The sequence below is a fragment of the Capricornis sumatraensis genome, chromosome 8 (assembly GCF_032405125.1).
Source record: "Capricornis sumatraensis isolate serow.1 chromosome 8, serow.2, whole genome shotgun sequence".
NCBI lineage: Eukaryota > Metazoa > Chordata > Mammalia > Artiodactyla > Bovidae > Capricornis > Capricornis sumatraensis.
In genome coordinates, this window is record NC_091076.1 from 31,299,035 (window position 1) to 31,320,969 (window position 21,935).

At 37.4% G+C, this 21,935-nt stretch overlaps 1 protein-coding gene across 1 annotated transcript in view; it reads right to left on the reverse strand.

Annotated features, from left to right (window-relative positions):
- The window catches only part of LOC138083517 (glycerophosphodiester phosphodiesterase domain-containing protein 4-like), a 130,532-nt gene that overhangs the window by 20,900 nt on the left and 87,697 nt on the right, over positions 1-21,935 (reverse strand). The window contains 2 exon segments of the mRNA XM_068977377.1: positions 3,277-3,424; positions 20,025-20,179. Of these exon segments, the coding sequence (XP_068833478.1) occupies positions 3,277-3,424; positions 20,025-20,179 (303 nt within the window).

A 21,935-nucleotide genomic window follows, 5' to 3' on the forward strand; every position in this document is an offset into this window, starting at 1 on the left:
CCTGACTCTGATCAAGTCAGAAACAAGGGCCAGTGAGGCTGGAGCTATAGGGAAAGCAACCTAAAATATTTAAGCTTCTCATTTAGGTGTCTCTGACTAAAACTTTAATGTTCAAGGCAGTTTAGACTTTGGGTTATTACTCTTGATTAGCCACTTGATGCTGAGCTGAGGCTTTTTGGTGATTAAAAAGAACTTTAAAAATTATCTCAGAGTGACTAGAGAAACTATGGAATCTGAGTGGGATCTTATTCAGGGGTAGGGAAAGACCTAGCTCACAGAGCAGATTTCTGTTGTGGGCTATTGTACCTGACTCAGTCATCCTGCTCTATGCTGATAAAAAACTACAGGCTCTATAGAAGTTAACTGGTTAGCTGGGGCTCTCTTCATAGATAAATGATGGGATTTAGTTGCAAGTGTAAACCAGGTGTTCAAAACCCCACTCCTCTAACCATAAGCAGTATGGTTTCAAAAGCATTTTGCTTAGTGCACAGAGTGTTCATTTTGGAATCAGGTATAATAAAGTTTTGCCAAGAGAACGCACTGGTCATAGCAGACAACCTCTTCCAACAACACAAGAGAAGACTCTACACATGGACATCACCGGATGGTCAACACTGAAATCAGATTGATTATATTCTTTGCAGCCAAAGATGGAGAAGCTCTATACAGTCAGCAAAAACAAGACTGGGAGCTGACTGTGGCTCAGATCATGAACTCCTTATTGCCACATTCAGACTTATATTGAAGAAAGTATGGAAAACCACTAGACCATTCAGGAATGACCTAAATCAAATCCCTTATGATTATACAGTGGAAGTGAGAAATAGATTTAAGGGGACTAGATCTGATACACAGAGTGCCTGATGAACTATGGACAGAGGTTTGTGACATTGTACAGGAGACAGGGATCAAGAACATCCCCATGGAAAAGAAATGCATAAAAGCAAAATGGCTGTCTGGGGAGGCCTTACAAGTAGTTGTGAAAAGAAGATAAGCAAAAAGCAAAGGAGAAAAGGAAAGATATAAGCATCTGAATGCAGAGTTCCAAAGAATAGCAAGAGATAAGAAAGCCTTCCTCAGCAATCAATGGAAAGAAATAGAGGAAAAAAACAGAATGGGAAAGACTAGAGATCTCTTAAAGAAAGTTAGAGATACCAAGGGAATATTTCAGGCAAAGATGGGCTCAATAAAGGACAGAAATGGTATGGACCTAACATAAGCAGAAGATACTAAGAAGAGTTGGCAAGAATACACAGAAGAACTATACAAAAATGATGTTCACAAGCAAGACAATCACGATGGTATGATCACTCACCTAGAGCCAGACATCCTGGAATGTGAAGTCAAGTGAGTCTTAGAAAGCATCACTACGAGCAAAGCTAGTGGAGGTGATGGCATTCCAGTTGAGCTATTTCAAATCCTGAAAGATGATGCTGTGAAAGTGCTGCATTCAATATGCCAGCAAATTTGGAAAACTCAGCACTGACCACAGGACTGGAAAAGGTCAGTTTGCATTCCAATCGCTAAGAAAGGCAATGCCAGAGAATGCTCAAACTACTGCACAATTACACTCATCTCACACACTAGTAAAGCAATGTTCAAAATTCTCCAAGCCAGGCTTCAGCAATACATGAACTGTGAACTTCCAGATGTTCAAGCTGGTTTTAGAAAAGGCAGAGGAACCAGAGATCAAATTGCCAACATCTGCTGGATCATGGAAAAAGCAAGAGAGTTCCAGAAAAATATCTATTTCTGCTTTATTGACTATGCCAAAGCCATTGACTGTGTGGATCACAATAAACTGTGGAAAATTCTGAAAGAGATGGGAATACCAGACCACCTAACCTGCCTCTTGAGAAACCTATATGCAGGTCAGGAAGCAACAGTTAGAACTGGACATGAACAACAAACAGGAAAAGGAGTACATCAAGGCTGTATATTGTCACCCTGCTTATTGAACTTCTATGCAGAGTACATCATGAGAAACGCTGGACTGGAAGAAGCACAAGCTGCAGTCAAGATTGCTGGAAGAAATACCAGTAACCTCAGATATGCAGATGACACCATCCTTATGGCAGAAAGTGAAGAGGAACTAAAAAGCCTCTTGATGAAAGTGAAAGAGGAGAGTGAAAAAGTTGGCTTAAAACTCAACATTCAGAAAATGAAGACCATGGAATCTGGTCTATTTACTTCATGGGAAATAGATGGGGAAACAGTAGAAACAGTGTCAGACTTTATTTTGGGGGGCTCCAAAATCACTGCAGATGGTGACTGCAGCCATGAAATAAAAAGATGCTTATCCTTGGAAGAAAAGTTATGACCAACCTAGATAGAATATTGAAAAGCAGAGACATTACTTTGCCAACAAAGGTCCGTCTAGTCAAGGCTATGGTTTTTCCTCTGGTCATGTATGGATGTGAGAGTTGGACTGTGAAGAAAGCTGAACGCTAAAGAATTGATGCTTTTGAACCGTGGTGTTGGAGAAGACTCTTGAGCGTCCTTTGGACTACAAGGAGATCCCACCAGTCCATGCTAAAGGAGATCAGCCCTGGGTGTTCTTTGGAAGGAATGATGCTAAAGCTGAAACTCAGTACTTTGGCCACCTCATGCGAAGAGTTGACTCATTGGAAAAGACTCTAATGCTGGGAGGGATTGGGGGCAGGAGGAGAAGGGGATGACAGAGGATGAGATGGCTGGATGGCATCACTGACTCGATGGCTGTGAGTCTGAGTGAACTCTGGGAGTTGGTGATGGACAGGGAAGCCTGGCGTGCTGCGATTCATGGGGTCGCAAAGAGACGGACACGACTGACCAACTGAACTGAACTGATACTTGGTTTTTTCCACAAACTTCTTGTCACTATCATTGTTGCTGTGCCTTCAGAAATGAGGGGTGCAGTAACAAAACTCGAGTCAGACCTGATTCTGAATCTTGCATCATGTGATGATGTCAAGGCTATTAATAACATCAAATATCAGATTTCCCATGAGGATACTCCTAGTAGCTAACCCAGAGGGCTGTATTACATTATGCATGAAAGGCACATTGTGGGGATTAAATGAACAGTGATGATTATACCAATAATAACAATTTCTGCCTGAAAATCACAGAAGAATCTGGGTGAGAGAATAGAGAATGTCCCCTCTTCAATGTCACATAAGTCTCTGCTCTTAACTAGCTCCCCTGGAGACTGCACCGTGAGCAATGTAGGGTAGAGAGGGGACAGAGACTCCTATTGTACTAGATTTGGAAGAACAATCTGTACAACCAGCTTACCATGAAGTAGTAAGGGTGATTTATCTTCTTTAGGACCTGAATATTGTCTGTGGTCACTGAGTGAATCCTGGAGCACCAGGCCAGTGAGAAGAGCCAAGGTTCATTGATGACGTATAAGTTGATGGTGATGTTAGCTGCTTTATATTCTCTGGAAAGAAAAAGAACCCATAGGAAATTAAGACTTAATCTCACACTCATCATCTAAAAGGGAACTGGTCGCCATATTTGTAAAAGGTGTTTGCTTAAATCACAAGATGCAGTTGGTCATGTGACATGTTATGATACAACATGCTGAATTAGCTCATTTCAATGAGGACAAAGGACTAGATTTAATACCTTTGCTCCTGTACTTACAGTAGTATTTTTCTATTTTTTTAATTTTTATTGAAATATAGTTGATTTACAATGTTATGTTAGTTTCAGGTTTATAGCAAAGTGATTCGTAGTATATGCTGCTGCTGCTATGCTTCTAAATTGGTTCAGTCGTGTCCGACTCTGTGTGACCCCATAGACAGCAGTCCACCAGGCTCCCCTGTCCCTGAGATTCTCCAGGCAAGAACACTGGAGTGGGTTGCCATTTCCTTCTCCAATGCATGAAACTGAAAAGTGAAAGTGAAGTTGCTCGGTCATGTCCGACTCTTAGCGACCCCATGGACTGCAGCCTACCAGGCTCCTCCGCCCCTGGGATTTTCCAGGCAAGAGTACTGGACTGGGTTGCCATTGCCTACCTATATCTAAATCTATCTTCTTTTTAGATACTTTTCCATTGTAGGTTACTATAAGATCTTGAGTATAGTTTCCTGTTGCTGTACACTAGGTCCTTGTTGGCTAGCTATTTTAAATATAGTAGTATGTTTATTTTAATTCCAAACTTCTAATTTATCCCTCCCCCCTTTCTCTTTGGTAACTATAAGCTTGTTTTCTATGTTAACAGTAATAGTAGTATTTTAGTGAAGTACATGCCCCAAGACAAAAAAGGAAGAAAGAAAGGGAGGGAGGGAGGGAAGAAACAGGAAAGCCCTGTTAGAAGGAAAAGGCAATCTACTCCAGTATTCTTGCCTGGAAAATTTCATGGACAAAGAAGCCTGGCAGGCTACGGTCCATGGGGTTGCAAAGAGTTGGACATGACTAATGTCATGTAAATATTCCTACAATTTGCTTCCATAAGCTGATATGCACCAGCTCCAGTACACTATTGTGTAGCAAATGTACTTACTTCCATCAGAATGCTTAACACCTATTACACTATCTATCTGCTTTCCTATCAGTCTTCTTTACTTGACCGTAGCAAATTAAAAGCAGAGATTCTGTGTTACTCATCTCTGTATAGCTAGTACCTGCTTCATAAACAGTTGACTGAAGGAAAAAAGAAATGAATACCAATATGGTAAATATTTATACTTCAAATATAAAGAATTTTTTAAAGCACTTACTAGGGAAAATGGAACCCAAATTTCCCTATGCACTGCATGCTAAGTCACTTCAGTCGTGTCCAACTCTTTGCAACCCCATGGACTATAGCCCACCAGGCTCCTCTGTCCATGGGATTTTCCAGGCAAGAATTCTGGAGTGGGTTGCCATTTCCTTCTCCAGGAGATCTTCCCAACCCAGGCATCGAACCCACAACTCTTACGTCTCCTGCACTGGCAGGTGGGTTCTTCACCATTGGCACCACCTGCATGTTGGTAGATATTTGTGCACTGTCTATAGAGACAGAAAGTAAGTAGAGCATCTAGTAATTCTAATCAAGTTGTCATTTTCAGGGAAAACTTCTCACAAAATTTCCCATGTAAATCCCTTCAAAAATTTTGCCTAACCCTGAGATGACATAGCATATTGAAAACAGCTATGAGCAAGTCTGCATTTGAATCTAGCTTTGTCTTGTACTAGCTTCGCAGGCTGTTAGGCTCAGTATATAAACTGTAAGATATAAACAATACTACCACTTTCACAGCAGTGCTTGCAATTAGTTACCCAATATGCTAGAACTGTCTCTAAGACAATTATTCATATCACCAGAAGATTAGGAAACAGAAATAAGGAAACAGTAGTAAAAATTTTTGAAGCCAACACACAAAAACCATTCACAATTTCTATCTATTAATAATGAGCCTATAGAAATTGAAACACAATATACCATTAACAATCACCCAAAGAAATGTAAATACATAGGTATTAAGAAGCATAGGATCTGTAACCCCAAACTAGAATATTTTTAAAGTGAAGAGACACACGTATTTATGAATTGGAAAAGTCAACATCATACAGATGTCAATTCTCCTCAAACTGACCTCTAGGTTAATGCAATTCTTACCAAAATACCACCAAGCTTTCCTTGGTTTGTCTGTTTTTTTCTGTACAATTAACTTGCTCATGTGTGTGTGCTAAGTCGCTTCAGTCATGTTTGACTCTTTGTGACCCTGTGGACTGCAGCCTGCCAGGCTCCTCTGTCCTAACTGATTCTAAAATGTATGTCAAAAGGCTCAGTCCAAAATTAACTAAAAATATATTGAAAAGGAAGAATAAAGTGAGAGAGAATCATTGCACCCAGTATTAAGGCATACTGTATAGCTACAGTAATCAAAACAATGTGGTATTAGGGAAGGAACAGACATATGGAACAGTGAAACATAATTTTAAACCCAGAAACAGACCCACACAAATGTCAAAATGATTTTTTACAAAGGTCCAAAAGCAACTTAATGGGATAAGGAGAAATTTTTTCAACAAACTGGACTAGAGCAATTGGCCAAAAACATACAGGCATAGGCAAAAAAAACCCAGAAATTTTCAACCTAACACCACACACACACATCATATAAAAATTAACTCAAGTGGATCATAGATAAATATATAATGTAAACTATAAAACTTGCAGGAAAAATTGAGACCTGTGGGCTAGAAAAAAGAACTTTTAGACTCAACAGTAAAAAGCATGACTCATAAAGGGAAAACTGATGTTAGACTTAATCAAAATTTTAAAACTCTTGTTCTGTGGAAGACTGTGTAAGAGATGCTACAGACCAGAAATAGACTGGGACAAACATATGCAAACAAAATATCCAACAAAGGATTATATCTATAATACAGAAAGAACTCTCAAAATTCAACAATAAAATTCAGTTAAGAATGATAAGACATTTCACCAAAGAGGACAGACCAAGGCAACTAAGAACATGATAAGATGTTCAGTATCATCACCCACCATAGAATGAAAATTAAAACCACAGTGGGATATCACTACACACCTATAGAATGGCTACAGTAAAAATGACAATGGCTGGAGTAGGAAATGGCAACCCACTCCAGTATTCTTCCCTGGAAAATTCAAAATTCCAGGGACAGAGGAGCCTGGTGGGCTACAGTCCATGGGGTCACAAAAGTTGGACTCAATTGACTTTCACTTTCAAAAGAAAGAATGAGAAAGAAAAAAAAATTCACCAGCTAACAGTCACATATTTGGTTCTGAAGGACAACTGTTATTTGATACTGTTTTGATTTCTGGAGAAGATCAGATTTTTTTAGTACTCATGTATAGGTTTCCTCCTTTTCTTTAGTATTAAAGGACAAAGTTGAAAGAGTATTCTATATATCTATGAAAATTAAAGTGCATATCAAATGCATATCCAATCCCACAAGGATTGATTTATTAGTACTTGCACAGCCTTGTGAAAAGTGCATGAGGTACCAGGTACACTGGGGGCACATTCATTCTCACAGAAGAGTAGCATTTCAGGGTCAGGAACCATGGTAAAAACCACCATATGATCCAGCAATCCTACTCCTAGGCATATACCCTTAGGAAACCAAAATTGAAAAAGACACATGTAGCTATAACATGGAAGCATGTCCATGCCCATGGATGTCCATCCATCGACAGATGAATGGATAAAGAAGTTTTGCTACATATACACAATGGAATATTACTCTGCCATAAAAAGGAATGCATTTGAGTCAGTTCTGATGAGGTGGATGAACCTAGAGCTTATTATACAGAGTGAAGTGAGTCAGAAAGAGAAAGATGAATATGGTATTCTAACATATAGATTCGGAGCCTAGAAGAATGGTAGTGAAGAACTTGTTTACAGGGCAGCAATGGAGAAACAGACATAGAGAATAGATTTATGGACATGGGGAGAAGGGAGGAGACAGTGAGATGTATGGAAAGAGTAACATGGAAACTTACATTACCATATGTAAAATAGATAGCCAAGGGGAATTTGTTGTATGGCTCAGGAAACTCAAACAGGGGCCCTGTGTCAAACTAGAGGGGTAGGATGGGGAGGGAGATGAGAGGAAATTTCAAAAGGGAGGGGATATATGTATACCTATGGCTGATTCATGTTGAGGTTTGACAGAAAATAAAATTCAATAAAGCAATTATCCTTCAATAAAAAATAAAAGGAAAACAAACCAAAAAAACTATTACTTATAAAATGTTAGATTTAAAATATTGAAAACTTTAATTTTCCTGTCAGATATTTCCATATCCATAAAGCAATTATATGGCAAAATAATTTCTATTCAGTGTTGGTGCATTAAATGGGTTAGCATTGATTCATGATAACAGAATAAACTGAACTATGGACTAATAGATATAAATAAATCCCAGGGTAGGTTAAAAAATATTTTGGAAAACAATTATGTTTAAAAGCTAAAAATAAATGGAAATGTATGACTTAAAAAGACACAAAACCAAAGTCTCTGCAGCTTGCAGATTGCTGATTAGAAGCTTCAGGAATTTCACAATGCAAATCTTTGTTTTGTGTGCTGTTTATTCGAACAAATTAATTCAATGATGTCCAATAAACATTTTCTCAAAGCAAAAAATAAATAAATAATAATAATGACAATGGCATAGACTGGTAAGGACAGAGAGGCTCATCATACATTGCTGGTGGGATGTAAAGAGGTACAGGCCCTCTGAAAATGTTTGGAAGTGTCTTAGCTAAATAAAATTTACAAAGTTTCTTATAAAACTTCGAAAACCACCATACCCCAGCAATTGCATTCTTGCCATTAATCCATTAATCCATCTTGCCATTAATCTTGCCATTAATTCTAGCCATTAATCCCATAGAAGTAAAAACCTATATTCACGGCAAACAATTCTCAGAAGATAGCAGAAAAAGAAACCCCAGGAACCTGATCTCATCCTGGACAATTACACTGGAGAATCTGTCTATTGTAACTATTAATATTTTTATACTATGGAGTCTACTGAAGCTCTAAATGTTATAGTTAATAAGTTACAGCTCAGTTCAGTTCAGTCGCTTGGTCGTGTCCAGCCCTTTGCAACCCCATGAACCACAGCATGCCAGGCCTCCCTATCCATTATCAACTCCCTGAGCTTACTCAAACTCATGTCCATTGAGTCAGTGATGCCATCCAACCATCTCATCCTCTGTCATCCCCTTCTCCTCCTGCCCTCAATCTTTCCCAGCAGCAGGGTCTTTTCAAATGAGTCAGCTCTTGGCATCAGGTGGCCAAAGTATTGGAATTTCAGCTTCAACATCAGTCCTTCCAATGAACACCCAGGACTGATCTTTAGGATGGACTGGTTGGATCTCCTTGCAGTCCAAGGGATGCTCAAGAGTCTTCTCCAACACCACAGTTCAAAAGCACCAATTCTTCAGCACTCAGCTTTCTTTATAGTCCAACTCTCACATCCACACATAACCACTGGAAAAACCTTGACTAGAAAGACCTTTGTTGGCAAAGTAATGTTTCTGCTTTTTAACATTCTGTCTAGGTTGGTCATAAGTTTCCTTTCAAGGAGTAAGCATCTTAATTTCATGGCTGCAATCAACATCTGCAGTGACTGTGGAGCACCCCCCACCCCCAAAATAAAGTCAGCCACTGTTTCCAGTGTTTTCCTGTCTATTTGCCATGAAGTGACGGGACCAGATGCCATAATCTTAGTTTTTTGACATTAGTTTTTTGAGCTTTAAGCCAACTTTTTCACTCTCCTCTTTCACTTTCATCAAGAGGTTCTTTAGTCCTTCACTTTCTGCCATAAGGGTGGTGTCATCTGCATATCTGAGGTTATTGATATTTCTCCAGGCAATCTTGATTCCAGCTTGTGCTTCATCCAGCCCAGCATTTCTCATGATGTACTCTGCATAGAAGTTAAATAAGCAGGGTGACAATATACAGCCTTGACGTACTCCTTTTCCTATTTGGAACCAGTCTGTTGTTCCATGTCCAGTTCTAACTGTTTCTTCCTGACCTGCATACAGGTTTTTCAAGAGGTAGGTCAGGTGGTCTGGTATGCCCATCTCTTTCAGAATTTTCCACAGTTTATTATGATCCATACAGTCAAAGGCTTTGGCATAGTCAATAAAGCAGTAATACATGTTTTTCTGGAACTCTCTTGCTTTTTAGATGATCCAGTAGATGGTGGCAATTTGATCTCTGGTTCCTCTGCCTTTTTTTAAACCAGCTTGAACATCTGGAAGTTCACGGTTCACATATTGCTGAAGCCTGGCTTGGATTGTGGTCAATTTCAGCAATTAGCACAGTAGTAGTTACCCATTCCACACTCCCAGCCACATGACAGGCAGGTGTGCCCATGTTCCTAGAGTAGCTTACACACAGCTTATGAGAGCCAAGGAGTGCAAAAAGGTCACTATCCTCCAATTATTGGGGATCTGTGCTCTGATCAGTGATTGCTGCTTCTGGCCACAGATGTGCACAGAAAGAGGTGTGCAAGCACTTTTGTCTTCCTCATTGCCTCCCCGCCCCCCAACATCACAACTGTGGCAATCTTTCCTCTTCCCACTAAAATGATTTCCAGTGGTTTAAAGGTCCAGCGCTCTTTCCTTCCCATCTTTCAGTTATGTCTTTTTCCCCTTTTGGGAGCCAGACATTGAAGATTAGGACATCGAAAAGCAATTACATATATGGGGAAAGTTACAAAGTGACCACATATGTCCAGGGAAAGGCACATTAGAGACCCGAGAAGACCTTAAGTTTATGCCCTCAGGCTGACTGTTGGCATAGAGACAGCCAAAATACAAACAAATAACAAAAAGCAGCAAACCCTGAGGAAAGGGGAGAATCTGATTTCAAGAGTTGCCAGATAATTATTTTCAAATGTCCAGTTTTTAAGAAAAATCACAAAGTGTAAAAAGAAACAAGAAAGTATGGTTCATTCAAAGGAAAAACTAAATCTAAAAAAACTGCCCCTGGAAAAGAGCTGATGGCTGATACACAAGACAAAAACTTTTCCATCCTAAAGATACTCAGAGAACTAAAGGAAGATGTAGATAGAGTTTTTTAAATATATGAAGAAAATGGAAACATCAATAAAGAGACAGAAAACCTAGAAAATACTAGAGCTGAATTCTAGAGCTGAAAATCACAATAACTGTAATGAAAAACTGACTATTAAGATTCAAAGGCAGATTTGATCAAGCAGAAGAAAGAATCAGTGAACTAGAAGATAGATCAATAGATATTTATGATTTTGAAGAAAAGAAGCAAAAAAGATTGAAGAAAAGGGAACAGAGCCTAAGATATCTGTGGGACATCATAAAACAAGTCAATATATATATTTTTAGGTTCCAAAGGAAGGAGAGAGAAAGAGGCAGAGAGAATATTTGAAGAAATAATCGCTGAATGCCCAAATGTGATAAAAGATATGAATGTAAATATCCAATGAACTCTAAGTAAGGTGAACTCAAAGAGATACACCCTATGACTCACTATAATCAAACTTTCAAAAGCCAAAGGCAAAGAAAGAATCTTGAAATCACCAAGAGAAGCAACTTGCCACATACAAGGTATCCTCAATAACATTCTCAGACTTCTCATCAGGCTTTGGCAGACAGTAGGCAGTGGGTCCAAATATTCAAAGTGTTAAAAGAAAAAAGCTGTCAACCAAGATTTATAAACCCAGCAAAACCTATCTTTCAAATATAAGAGGTATAATACTAAAGAACAAATCTGAGTCCATATTAGACCTCTTTTTTTTTTTTACTTTAATCTGTGTATTCTATTGCTTTTGAGACAAGCAAGAATGTTGCCTATAGCCCGAAATGCTCAGGATAACCCATTCTCAAGGTTCTGACCTCTAAAGGTATAACATTTTCCTATACACGTAGAGATAAAAAGTTGCAGAACAGAGAATAACATTTGTCTTGTTGGAGATTCACAGGCACAAGGGGAAATTTAAGACATTCCCAAATAAACTAAAGCTGAAGGAGTTCATGACCACTAGACCAACCCTGTAGGAAAAACTCAAGAGAATCCTCCAGTTCAGTTCAGTCGCTGAGTCGTGTCTGACTCTTTGCGACCCCATGGACCGCAGCACGCCAGGCCTCCCTGTCCATCACCAACTCCCAGAGTTTACCCAAACTCATGTCCATTGAATCAGTGATGCCATCCAACCATCTCATCCTCTGTTGTCCCCTTCTCCTCCCGCCAGTAATCTTTCCCAGCATCAGGATCTTTTCCAATGAGTCAGTTCTTCGCATCAGGTAGTCAAGGGACAGTAAATCAAAGTCTTACAGACACATAAAGATCTCAATAAAAGTCAATGGCAAATATAAAAGCTAGTATTATTTTTAACAATTTTGTAACTATAGTCTTTATTTCACACATACTTTAGTAAAAGGAGAAAGTCAGAATTATTAGTCTAACATCTAGTAATTTTGTAACTTTGTTTTATCAACTCCACATGTTGTCTTCTGCATAATTTGAGAAACTATTGCATTTATAAGAATTATTAGTTTATCTTTGAGGCACATAGTGTATATAAAGATAAATTTTTCTGACATCAATAAGTGAAATTGGAGTTATAAAGGAGAAGAATTATTGCATGTTACTGAATTTAAGCTGGTAAAAATTCAATCACAGTATCATAACTTTAGGATGGTAAGTGTAATTCCCATGGTAACCACAAAAACTGAGATATAAAATACATAAAAAGGGAGAGAAGAAAAGCATTTAAGTATTTTACTACAAAAAAAAAAAAAACCCCAAACAATGAAACATAAAGGAAAACAGTAAAGTAGAAAATAAGGGGAAAAATTATAAGATATATTAAAATAACTGATAACAGAAACAATATTTACAAAAAAGACAGCAGTAAAAACATGACAATAGTCTTCCCTCTTTTCAGTAATTATTTTAAATGTAAATAAATTAAACTCTCCAATCAAACAAACAGATTGGTAGAATGCATAAAAACACATGACCCGTCTTTATGCTGTTTACAAGAGGCTCATTTTAGATCCAAAGGCACAAATAGATTGCAAGTGAAAGGACAAAAGAGATATTCCATGCAAACAGTAACTAAAAAGATCATGGGTGGCTATACAAACAACAGACAAAACAGGCACTATGTCCAAAAAGCTTATATATGGAAAAGAAAGACATTATATATTAATAAAAGCTTCAATATAGCAAGAAGACATATTAATTATAAACATTTATCTGCCTAATGACAGAACAGTAAAATTTACAAAGTAAACACTGACAGAACTGAAGCTGTACAATGATAGTTGGAAATTTTAATATCCCTCTCTCAATATGAATAGAACAATCAGATAGAAGATAAGTAGGGAAAGAGAGGACTTAATCAACACAAGAAACTAACTATTTCTAAGACACAGAATGCTCAACCCAATAACAGCATACACATTCTTCTCAAATACATATGTGACAATTCCCTATTTAGATATAAAACTGAAAATGAAGTCGCTCAGTCATGTCCAACTCTTTGTGACCCCATGGACTGTAGCCTATCAGGCTGCTAAGTTCATGGAATTTTCCAGGCAAGAGTACTGGAGTGGCTTGCCATTTCCTTCTCCACGGGATCTTCCTGACCCAGGGATTGAACCGAGGTCTCCTGCATTGCAGGCAGACACTTTAGCATCTGAGCCACCACGGAAGTCATATAGTAGACCACAAATTAAGTCTCAACAGATATAAAAAGATAATATCAAAGTAACCTATCCAACCACAACCCAATAAAGTTAGAAGTCTAACAAAAGGAAAATTGGAAAATTCACATATTTGTGGGACTTAACACACTTCCTGAACTTCCCTGGTGGCTCAGATGGTAAAGAATCCACTTGCAATGCAGGAGACCTGGGTTGGATCCCTAGATTGGGAACATCCCCTGAAAGAGGGCATGGCAACCAGCTCCAGTAATCTTGCCTGGAGAATCCCCATAGACAGAGGAGTCTGGCAGGCTATAGTCCATGGGGTCACAAAGAGTTGGACATGACTGAGTGACTAAGCACACAATACACTTTCAATAAACTAATGGATAAAGAAAGAAATCACAAGGGAAATGAGAAAATACATGGAGATGAATGAAAATGAAAACACCAAAATTCGTGGGATGCACCAAAATTCATAGATGGTGCTAGGTGAGGGGGAATCCATAGCTATCAATGCTTATATTTAAAAAATCAGAGGATTTTTGCATCTATGTTCATCAGTAATATTGGCCTGTAATTTTCTTATCTGTGATATCTCTGTGTGCTTTTGGTATCAGAGTGATGGCAGCCTGACACAATGAGTTTAGAAGTGTTCCTTTCAAACAATATCATCAATGGCACAGAAGAACACAGGTGCAAAATTCCTCAACAAAATATGAGCAAACCAAATCCAACAATACATTAAAAGGCTCATATACCATGATCAAGTGGGATATATCCCAGAATTGCAATAATTTTTCAATAGTATCAAATATTGTGATATACCACACTAAGAAACTGAAGAATAAAACCCATATGATCATCTCAATAGATGCAGAAAAAGCTTTTGATAAATTTAAACATCCATTGATAAGAAAAACTAAGAAAGTGAGAAAACAGGAAACATACCTCAACATAATAAAGGCCACATATATGACAAATCCATGACTAACATCATACTTAAAGTTAAAAAGCTGAAAGCACTTCCTCTAAGATCAGATCAGGAATAAGAGAAGAAGACCGACTCCTATCACTCTCATCCAACATAGGTTTGGAAGTCCTAGACACAGCAATAAGAGAAAAAATAAATAAAATGAATCCAAACTGGAAAAGAAGAAGTAAAACTGTCAATGTCTGTAGAGGACATATTATCCACAGAAAATCCTAAAGACACTACCAGAAAACCACCAGGACTCATCAATAAATAAATAAATAAATTCGATAAAGCTGCAAAATGCAAAATTAATGTATATAAATCCATTGGACTTCTATACATTAACAACAAAATATCTGAAAGAGAAAGTAAGGAACCAATGCCATTTACCACTGGATCAAAAACAATAATATACCTGGGAATTAACCTACCTAAGGAGGCAAAAGGCCAGTACTTCGATAACTGTTAAAATGCTAGTGAAAGAAACTAAAGATAGTACAAAAAGGATGGAAAGATATACTGTGCTCTTGGAATAGAAAAATCAATACTGTTAACAACTTACTGACCACAGACCTATCAATAAGTTTTTGTTACCCAAATACTACCGACCGGAGATGTACCAATATTCACTTACATAACAAATTGCTGGCCACAGGTGTTAGCTTCTGCAAAATTCCCGTTGTCAATAATTTGTTAAAATGGCCATACTACCCAAGGTAATACACAGATTCAGGTAAATCCCTATCAAATTACCAATGGTACTTTAAACAGAACTAGAAAAAAAATTAAAAAATTTGTACACAAACACAAAAGACCCCAAAGAGCTAAAACAATCTTAAGAACAAAGGGGCTGGAGGTCACAGTCCCTCACTTCAGACTATACTACAAAGCTCTGTAATCAAAACAGTATAGTACTGGCACAAAAACAGAAGTATAAATAAATGGAACAGGATATAAAGAACAGAAATAAACCCACACACCTATGGTCAATTAATTTTCAACAAAGGAGGTGAGACTACATAATGGAGAAAAGGCAGTCTCTTCAATAACCAGTGCTGGAAAACTAGGCAGCTAGAAGCAAAATAATGAAATTAGAACATTCTCTAACACAATACACAAAAATAAAATAAAGATCTAAACATAAGGCAAGCTACTATAAAGGTGTTAGAAGAATGCATAGGTAGGATACTCTCTGAAAAAAATCACATCTTTTTCAATCATCTCCAGGAGTAATGAAAATAAAAACAATAATAAATGGAACCTAATTAAACTTAAAAGCTTTTGCACAGCAAAGGATACCATAAGCAAATGACAGGACAACCCACAGAATAGGAGAAAATATTTGCAAATTAAGTGACTGACAAGGGATTAAGCTACAAAATATGCAAATAGCTCATGCAGCTCAATAGCAAAAAAGCAAACAATCCAATCAAAAATTGGGCAGCAAATCTAAATAGGCATTTTTCCAAAGAAGACATGCAGATGGCCAAAATGTACATGAAAAGATGCTCAACATCACTAATTATTCAGTTCAGTTCAGTCACTCAGTCATGTCCGACTCTTTGTGACCCATGGAATGCAGCACACCAGGCTTCCCTGTCCATCAGCAATTCCTGGAGCTTGCTCAAACTCAAGTCCATCAAGTTGGTGATGCCATCCAACTGTCTCAATCACTGTTGTCCCTTTCTCCTCCTGCCTTCAATCTTTCCCAGTATCAGTGTCTTAATGCAAATAAAAACTACAAGGCATCACTGCACACTAGTCAGAATGGCCATTATCAAAAAAATCTACAAACAATAAATGCTGAAGAAGGTGTGGAGAAAAGGGAATCCTCCCACACTCCTGGTGGGAATATAAATTGGTACAGCCACTAAGGAGAACAGTATGGAGTTTCCTTAGAAAGCTAAAAATATACTTACCATATGATCCAGCAATCCCATTTGGGCATACACTCAGAGAAAAAAATCTAATATCTAATTCAAAAGGTATGTGTACCCAGTGTTCACAGCAGCAATCTTTACAATAGCCAAGACATGAAAGCAATCTAAATGTCCACTAACAGATACATGTATAAAGATGCTATGGTGTGCGTGTGTCACAGTGGAATATTTCTCAGTCATAAGAAGAATGACATAATGCCATTTGCAGCAACATGGATGAACCAAGCAATGGTCATATTAAGTGAAGTCAGACAGCAAAAGACAAATATCATATGATATCACCTTAATGGAATCTGACAAATGTTACAAACAAATTTATTTACAAAACAGAAACATAAAAAAACAAATTTATGGTTGCCTAAGGGGAAATGGTGGGCAGGGAAACTTAAGAGTTGGGGATTAAGATATAAACATTATCAGATATAAAATAAACAAAAAGGGAACTTGTGTATAGCACATGAAATTACATCTAAAACTTTTAACAACCTACAATGGAAAACAATTTGAAAAATTAAATAAATATATACATATATATATATGAAACAATTTGCTGTACCCCTGAAACTAACACTACACTGTAAATCAACCATACTTCAATTAAAAATATTTAAAAAGAAATACTATGCACAATATGAAAAATATAATTAACATTGCTGTATGTTACATGGGAAAGCTGTCAAGTGAGGAAATCCTAAGAGTTCTTATCACAAGGAAAAACCTTCTATTTCTCCAATTCTGTATCTATATGAGATGATGGATATTCATTCAACTTCTTGTGATTATCATTTAATGATGAATGTAAGCAAATTGATTATGTATGCTGTACAACTTAAACTTACAGAGCTATATGCATATTTTAATAAAAGTAAAAGGAAAGAATTTTCAAAAAACAGGAAAGATTTCATATCAACCATATAACTACAACTTAAGAAACTAGAAAAAGAAAAACAAATTGAGCCCTATAGCAAAAGGAAGAAAATAATGAAGACTAGCAAAGACATAAACAAAATAAAGAACAGAAAACCAATAAAGAAAATCAAAGAAACCAAAAGTTAGTTCTCTGAAAACAAAAAAAATTAATAAGCTTTTAGCTAGAGGTACTAAGATAAAGAGAAGAGACTCAAATTACTGAATCAGAAATGAAAGTGGGCACATTATTACAAGTTTTACAGAAATAAAAGGATTATAAGGGATATAGCAGTATGACCAATTGTATCTCAACAAATTAGATGGCCAAGGTGAAAAGGACAAATTCCAGACTGCATCATGAAGATTTAGAAAATATAAATAGATATATAATCAGTAAGGAGACTGAACAATATACAGCCTTGATGTACTCCTTTTCCTATTTGGAACCAGTCTGTTGTTCCATGTCCAATTCTTACTGTTGCTTCCTAACCTGCATATAGGTTTCTCAAGAGGCAGGTCAGGTAGTCTGGTATTCCCATATCTTTCAGAATTTTCCACAGTTTATTGTGATCCACACAGTCAAAGGCTTTGGCATAGTCAATAAAGCAGAAATAGATGTTTTTCTGGAACTCCCTTGCTTTTTCCATGATCCAGCGGATGTTGGCAATTTTATTTCTGGTTCCTCTGCCTTTTCTAAATCCAGCTTGAACATCTGGAAGTTCACGGTTCACGTATTGCTGAAACCTGGCTTGGAGAATTTTGAGCATTACTTTACTAGCATGTGAGATGAGTGCAATTGTGCAGTAGTTTGAGCATTCTTTGGCATTGTCTTTCTTTGCGATTGGAATGAAAACTGACCTTTTCCAGTCCTGTGGCCACTGCTGAGTTTTCCAAATTTGCTGGCATATTGAGTGCAGCACTTTCACAGCATCATCTTTCAGGATTTGAAATAGCTCAACTGGAATTCCACCACCTCCACTAACTTTGTTCGTAGTGATGCTTTCTAAGGCCCACTTGACTTCACATTCCAGAATGTCTGGCTCTAGGTGAGTGATCACACCATCGCGATTATCTTGGTCATGAAGATCTTTGTTGTATAGTTCTTCTGTGTATTCTTGCCACCTCTTCTTAATATCTTCTGCTTCTGTTAGGTCCATACCATTTCTGTCCTTTATTGAGCCCATCTTGCATGAAATGTTCCCTTGGTATCTCTAATTTTCTTGAAGAGATCTCTAGTCTTTCCCATTCTGTTCTTTTCCTCTATTTCTTTGCATTGATCGCTGAGGAAGGCTTTCTTTATCTCTCCTTGCTATTCTCTGGAACTCTGCATTCAGATGCTTATATCTTTCCTTTTCTCCTTTGCTTTTCGCCTCTCTTCTTTTCACAGCTATTTGTAAGGCCTCCCCAGACAGCCATTTTGCTTTTTTGCATTTCTTTTCCATGGGGATGGTCTTGATCTCTGTCTCCTGAACAATGTCACAAACCTCCATCCATAGTTCATCAGGCACTCTGTGTATCAGATCTAGTCCCCTTAAATCTATTTCTTATTTCCACTGTATAATCATAAGGGATTTGATTTAGGTCATACCTGAATGGTCTAGTGGTTTTCCCCACTTTCTTCAATTTAAGTCTGAATTTGGCAATCAGGAGTTCATAATCTGAGCCACAGTCAGCTCCCAGTCTTGTTTTTGCTGACTGTATAGAGCTTCTCCATCTTTGGATGCAAAGAATATAATCAATCTGATTTTGGTGTTGACCATCTGGTGATGTCCATGTGTAGAGTCTTCTCTTGTGTTGTTGGAAGAGAGAGTTTGCTATGACCAGTGTGTTCTCTTGGCAAAACTCTATTAGCCTTTGCCCTGCTTCATTCCATACTCCAAGGCCAAATTTGCCTGTTACTCCAGGTGTTTCTTGACTTCCTACTTTTGCATTCCAGTCCCCTATAATAAAAAGGACATCTTTTTTGGGTGTTAGTTCTAAAAGGCCTTGTAGATCTTCATAGAACTGTTCAACCATTCAGCGTAGTGGCTGCGCTTTGCTGGAGCAGCCATGAAGAGATACCCTACATCCAAGGTAAGAGAAACCCAAGTAAGATGGTAGGTGTTGTGAGAGGGCATAGAGGGCAGACACACACAATCACAGAAAACTAGCCATCTGATCATACGGACCACAGCCTTGCATTCCAGTCCCCTATAATGAAAAGGACATCTTTTTTGGGTGTTAGTTCTAAAAAGTCTTGTAGGTCTTCATAGAACCGTTCAACTTCAGCTTCTTCAGTGTTACTGGTTGGGGCATAGGCTTGGATCACCATGATATTGAATGGCCTCTGTCGCAGCACTGAGCAAGTGTAGGCTAAAAGGGTATGCTAAATCTATAAATTTAGCTACATCTATATCTCAAAGGAAACTTTGTCTCTGATGAATTTAGAATTATCCGAAAAAAATACCTTAAAATCTAACAGAAAGGGAATATGGATTAATGTAAACAGTGATTAATGAATTTTAAAATGTTACTTTACTACCAGGTACTTTTAATTCTGAAAATGTATTTCTAATATTAACAATTATAAATGTGATGATTAATAATTTTTCTTTCTTCTCATACTTGTCTGTCTCAAATTTTTTAAAACAATGATTTAGCTATGTTATTTACTATTACTATAAGAGATCTGGATATTGGGATCACAAAGCCATTTATAAGGTACTGGAATCTGGAAGAGGAATTCAATAACTTTTTGAGTTCTGACTTTTTAATACTTACATTGTGTAAAAAGAAAAATACCAAGAATACTCAAAAGTGGGTTGACTGGAGGACAGGAGAAGGGGCCATAGACTATGTTCCAATAACAGAGTCTACCCTTTGATAAACGTTTTAGGGCAGATAGCGAGAAAAGGATAACAAGAGGAAATTCGGGAATTCCACAAAGATGGCCAAACCCAGAAATCCTGAGATGGGAGGGGGAACCTAAATTACTTGGCTAGGATGCAGATTTTGTGCAAGAAAGGCAACACATGCCAAGAGGGGTTAAACACTTACTTCAAGCCATTGTGGAACAACCTCTTATAGTCAACGTTTATTCTAGTGATATTTTCTCTTCTAAGTTCTTCAATGGTGAATAACCGGCCAATGTGCTGAAAACCAGGAGCTTTGCTCCTGACATACTTCCTATCAGAACCTGGTAACCAAATAATCTGCAAGGAGAAACAGGAAGTCTTTCAGTGAAAAATCAGCTGTGTTGGTACAAACAGCCCCATGTAGAATGGAAGGAGTCTCATTCAAGCATGGGTAACAGTCTATAGGGAGCAGAGATTCTAGTCTTTGATGAATGAGTTAACCTGCCCTAATGTTGTCCAGTGAACTCTTAAAATGGGGCTGTCACTAGTTTTGTTCTGGAGCTGAGTTTTCCCAGTCAACATCATGGGACCAAAGGTGAGCTGTGTCACCACACTAGCTAAAGTGGATGAGGAGTTTGTAGGTGTGGATAAAGGGTCAGGATCATAAACATCTCCTCTGGCTGATGATGCTATAAATCATTTTTAGAGGAGTCATTTTCTGCCAACAGGAGATGCTATTATGACTCATCTGTGGAAAGAGTTCTATTTGCAAAAAGACACATATTTGTTTCTCTCATAGCATTCTTCCACATTCTGAAAATTAAAGATATTTGGAATGACTGACTGACAAAATGAAGAGCATTCTGGAAATCATGATGAATGAATCTCTTCAAATAAGAACTTTCTACATCATAAATGAAAGCTGGTATTCAAAGCCTTAGTGTTCCATACTCAGGCCTTTTTCTAATAGATGTACATTGGTGATGATGCAGCTCACATCATATAGCCATTACATACATTCCCTTTTATTTCATTTGGTTTGGAACAGCAAACAGCCTCAATGTTTTCCCCACTGATATAAATTTAACTGGCTCATTCTTAGATTGGCACATGTATTGGGTTGACCAAAAATTTTGTTTTCTTTTTTTTTTTTTCCCTGTAAGATGGCTCTAGCAGCACTTAGTTGTCTTTAACTTCATTTTAAACAATTTTCTTATATTGTACTGTAACAGCTGGCACTCATTAGTGAGTGTTTAAAAAAACATAAATTTGGAGAATTTTTGTATAGCCATTTTAATATTTAAAATTGAAGAAAAAGTAACATTTTTCACATATTACGCTTTATCATTTCAAGAAAGATAAAAACACAACTGAAATGCAAAAAAAAAAAAAAAAAGATTTCTTGCTGGATGATCCTCCATGGTCATAAAGACCAGTTGAGGTTGAGAGCATCCAAATCAAGTGTAGAAAATCATTTTTACCACCTTGGTTATGTTAACTGCTTTGATGTTTGCATTCCACATAAATTAAGCAAAAAAAAAAAAACTTCCTAAAGGTATTTTTACATGAGATTCTTTACTTAAACATAATGAAAATGTTATGTATTAAAACATATGTGATGGGTGATGAAAAGTAGATACTGTACAATAATGTGGAATTGAAGAGCCCATGGGGCCAGCAAAACGAACCACCACTAAACACACCAAAGGCTGGTGTTCATCCAAAGAAGGTGATAATGCATAGGGTGGGAGTTCTCTATTATGAACTCTTTCCAGAAAACCAAATGATTAATTATTCAAGTACAGTTCCCAATGAGACCAACTGAAAGCAGCACTCAACAACAAGCAATCAGAATTAGTCAACAGAAAACGAATAATCTCCCATCAGGATAATGCACCTGTTTTCTTGATGACCAGGTAAAAACTGTTACAGCTTAGGTGGGAAGTTCTGATTCATCTCTCATATTCAGCAGACATTGTATCTTTGGATTTCCTTTTTTTTTTTTGTCTTTATAAAATTCTGTTAATGGAAAAAATTTCAATTCCCCAGAAAACTGTAAATGGCACCTAGAACAGTTCTTTGCCCCCAAAAAATAAGTTTTGGGGAGATGAAA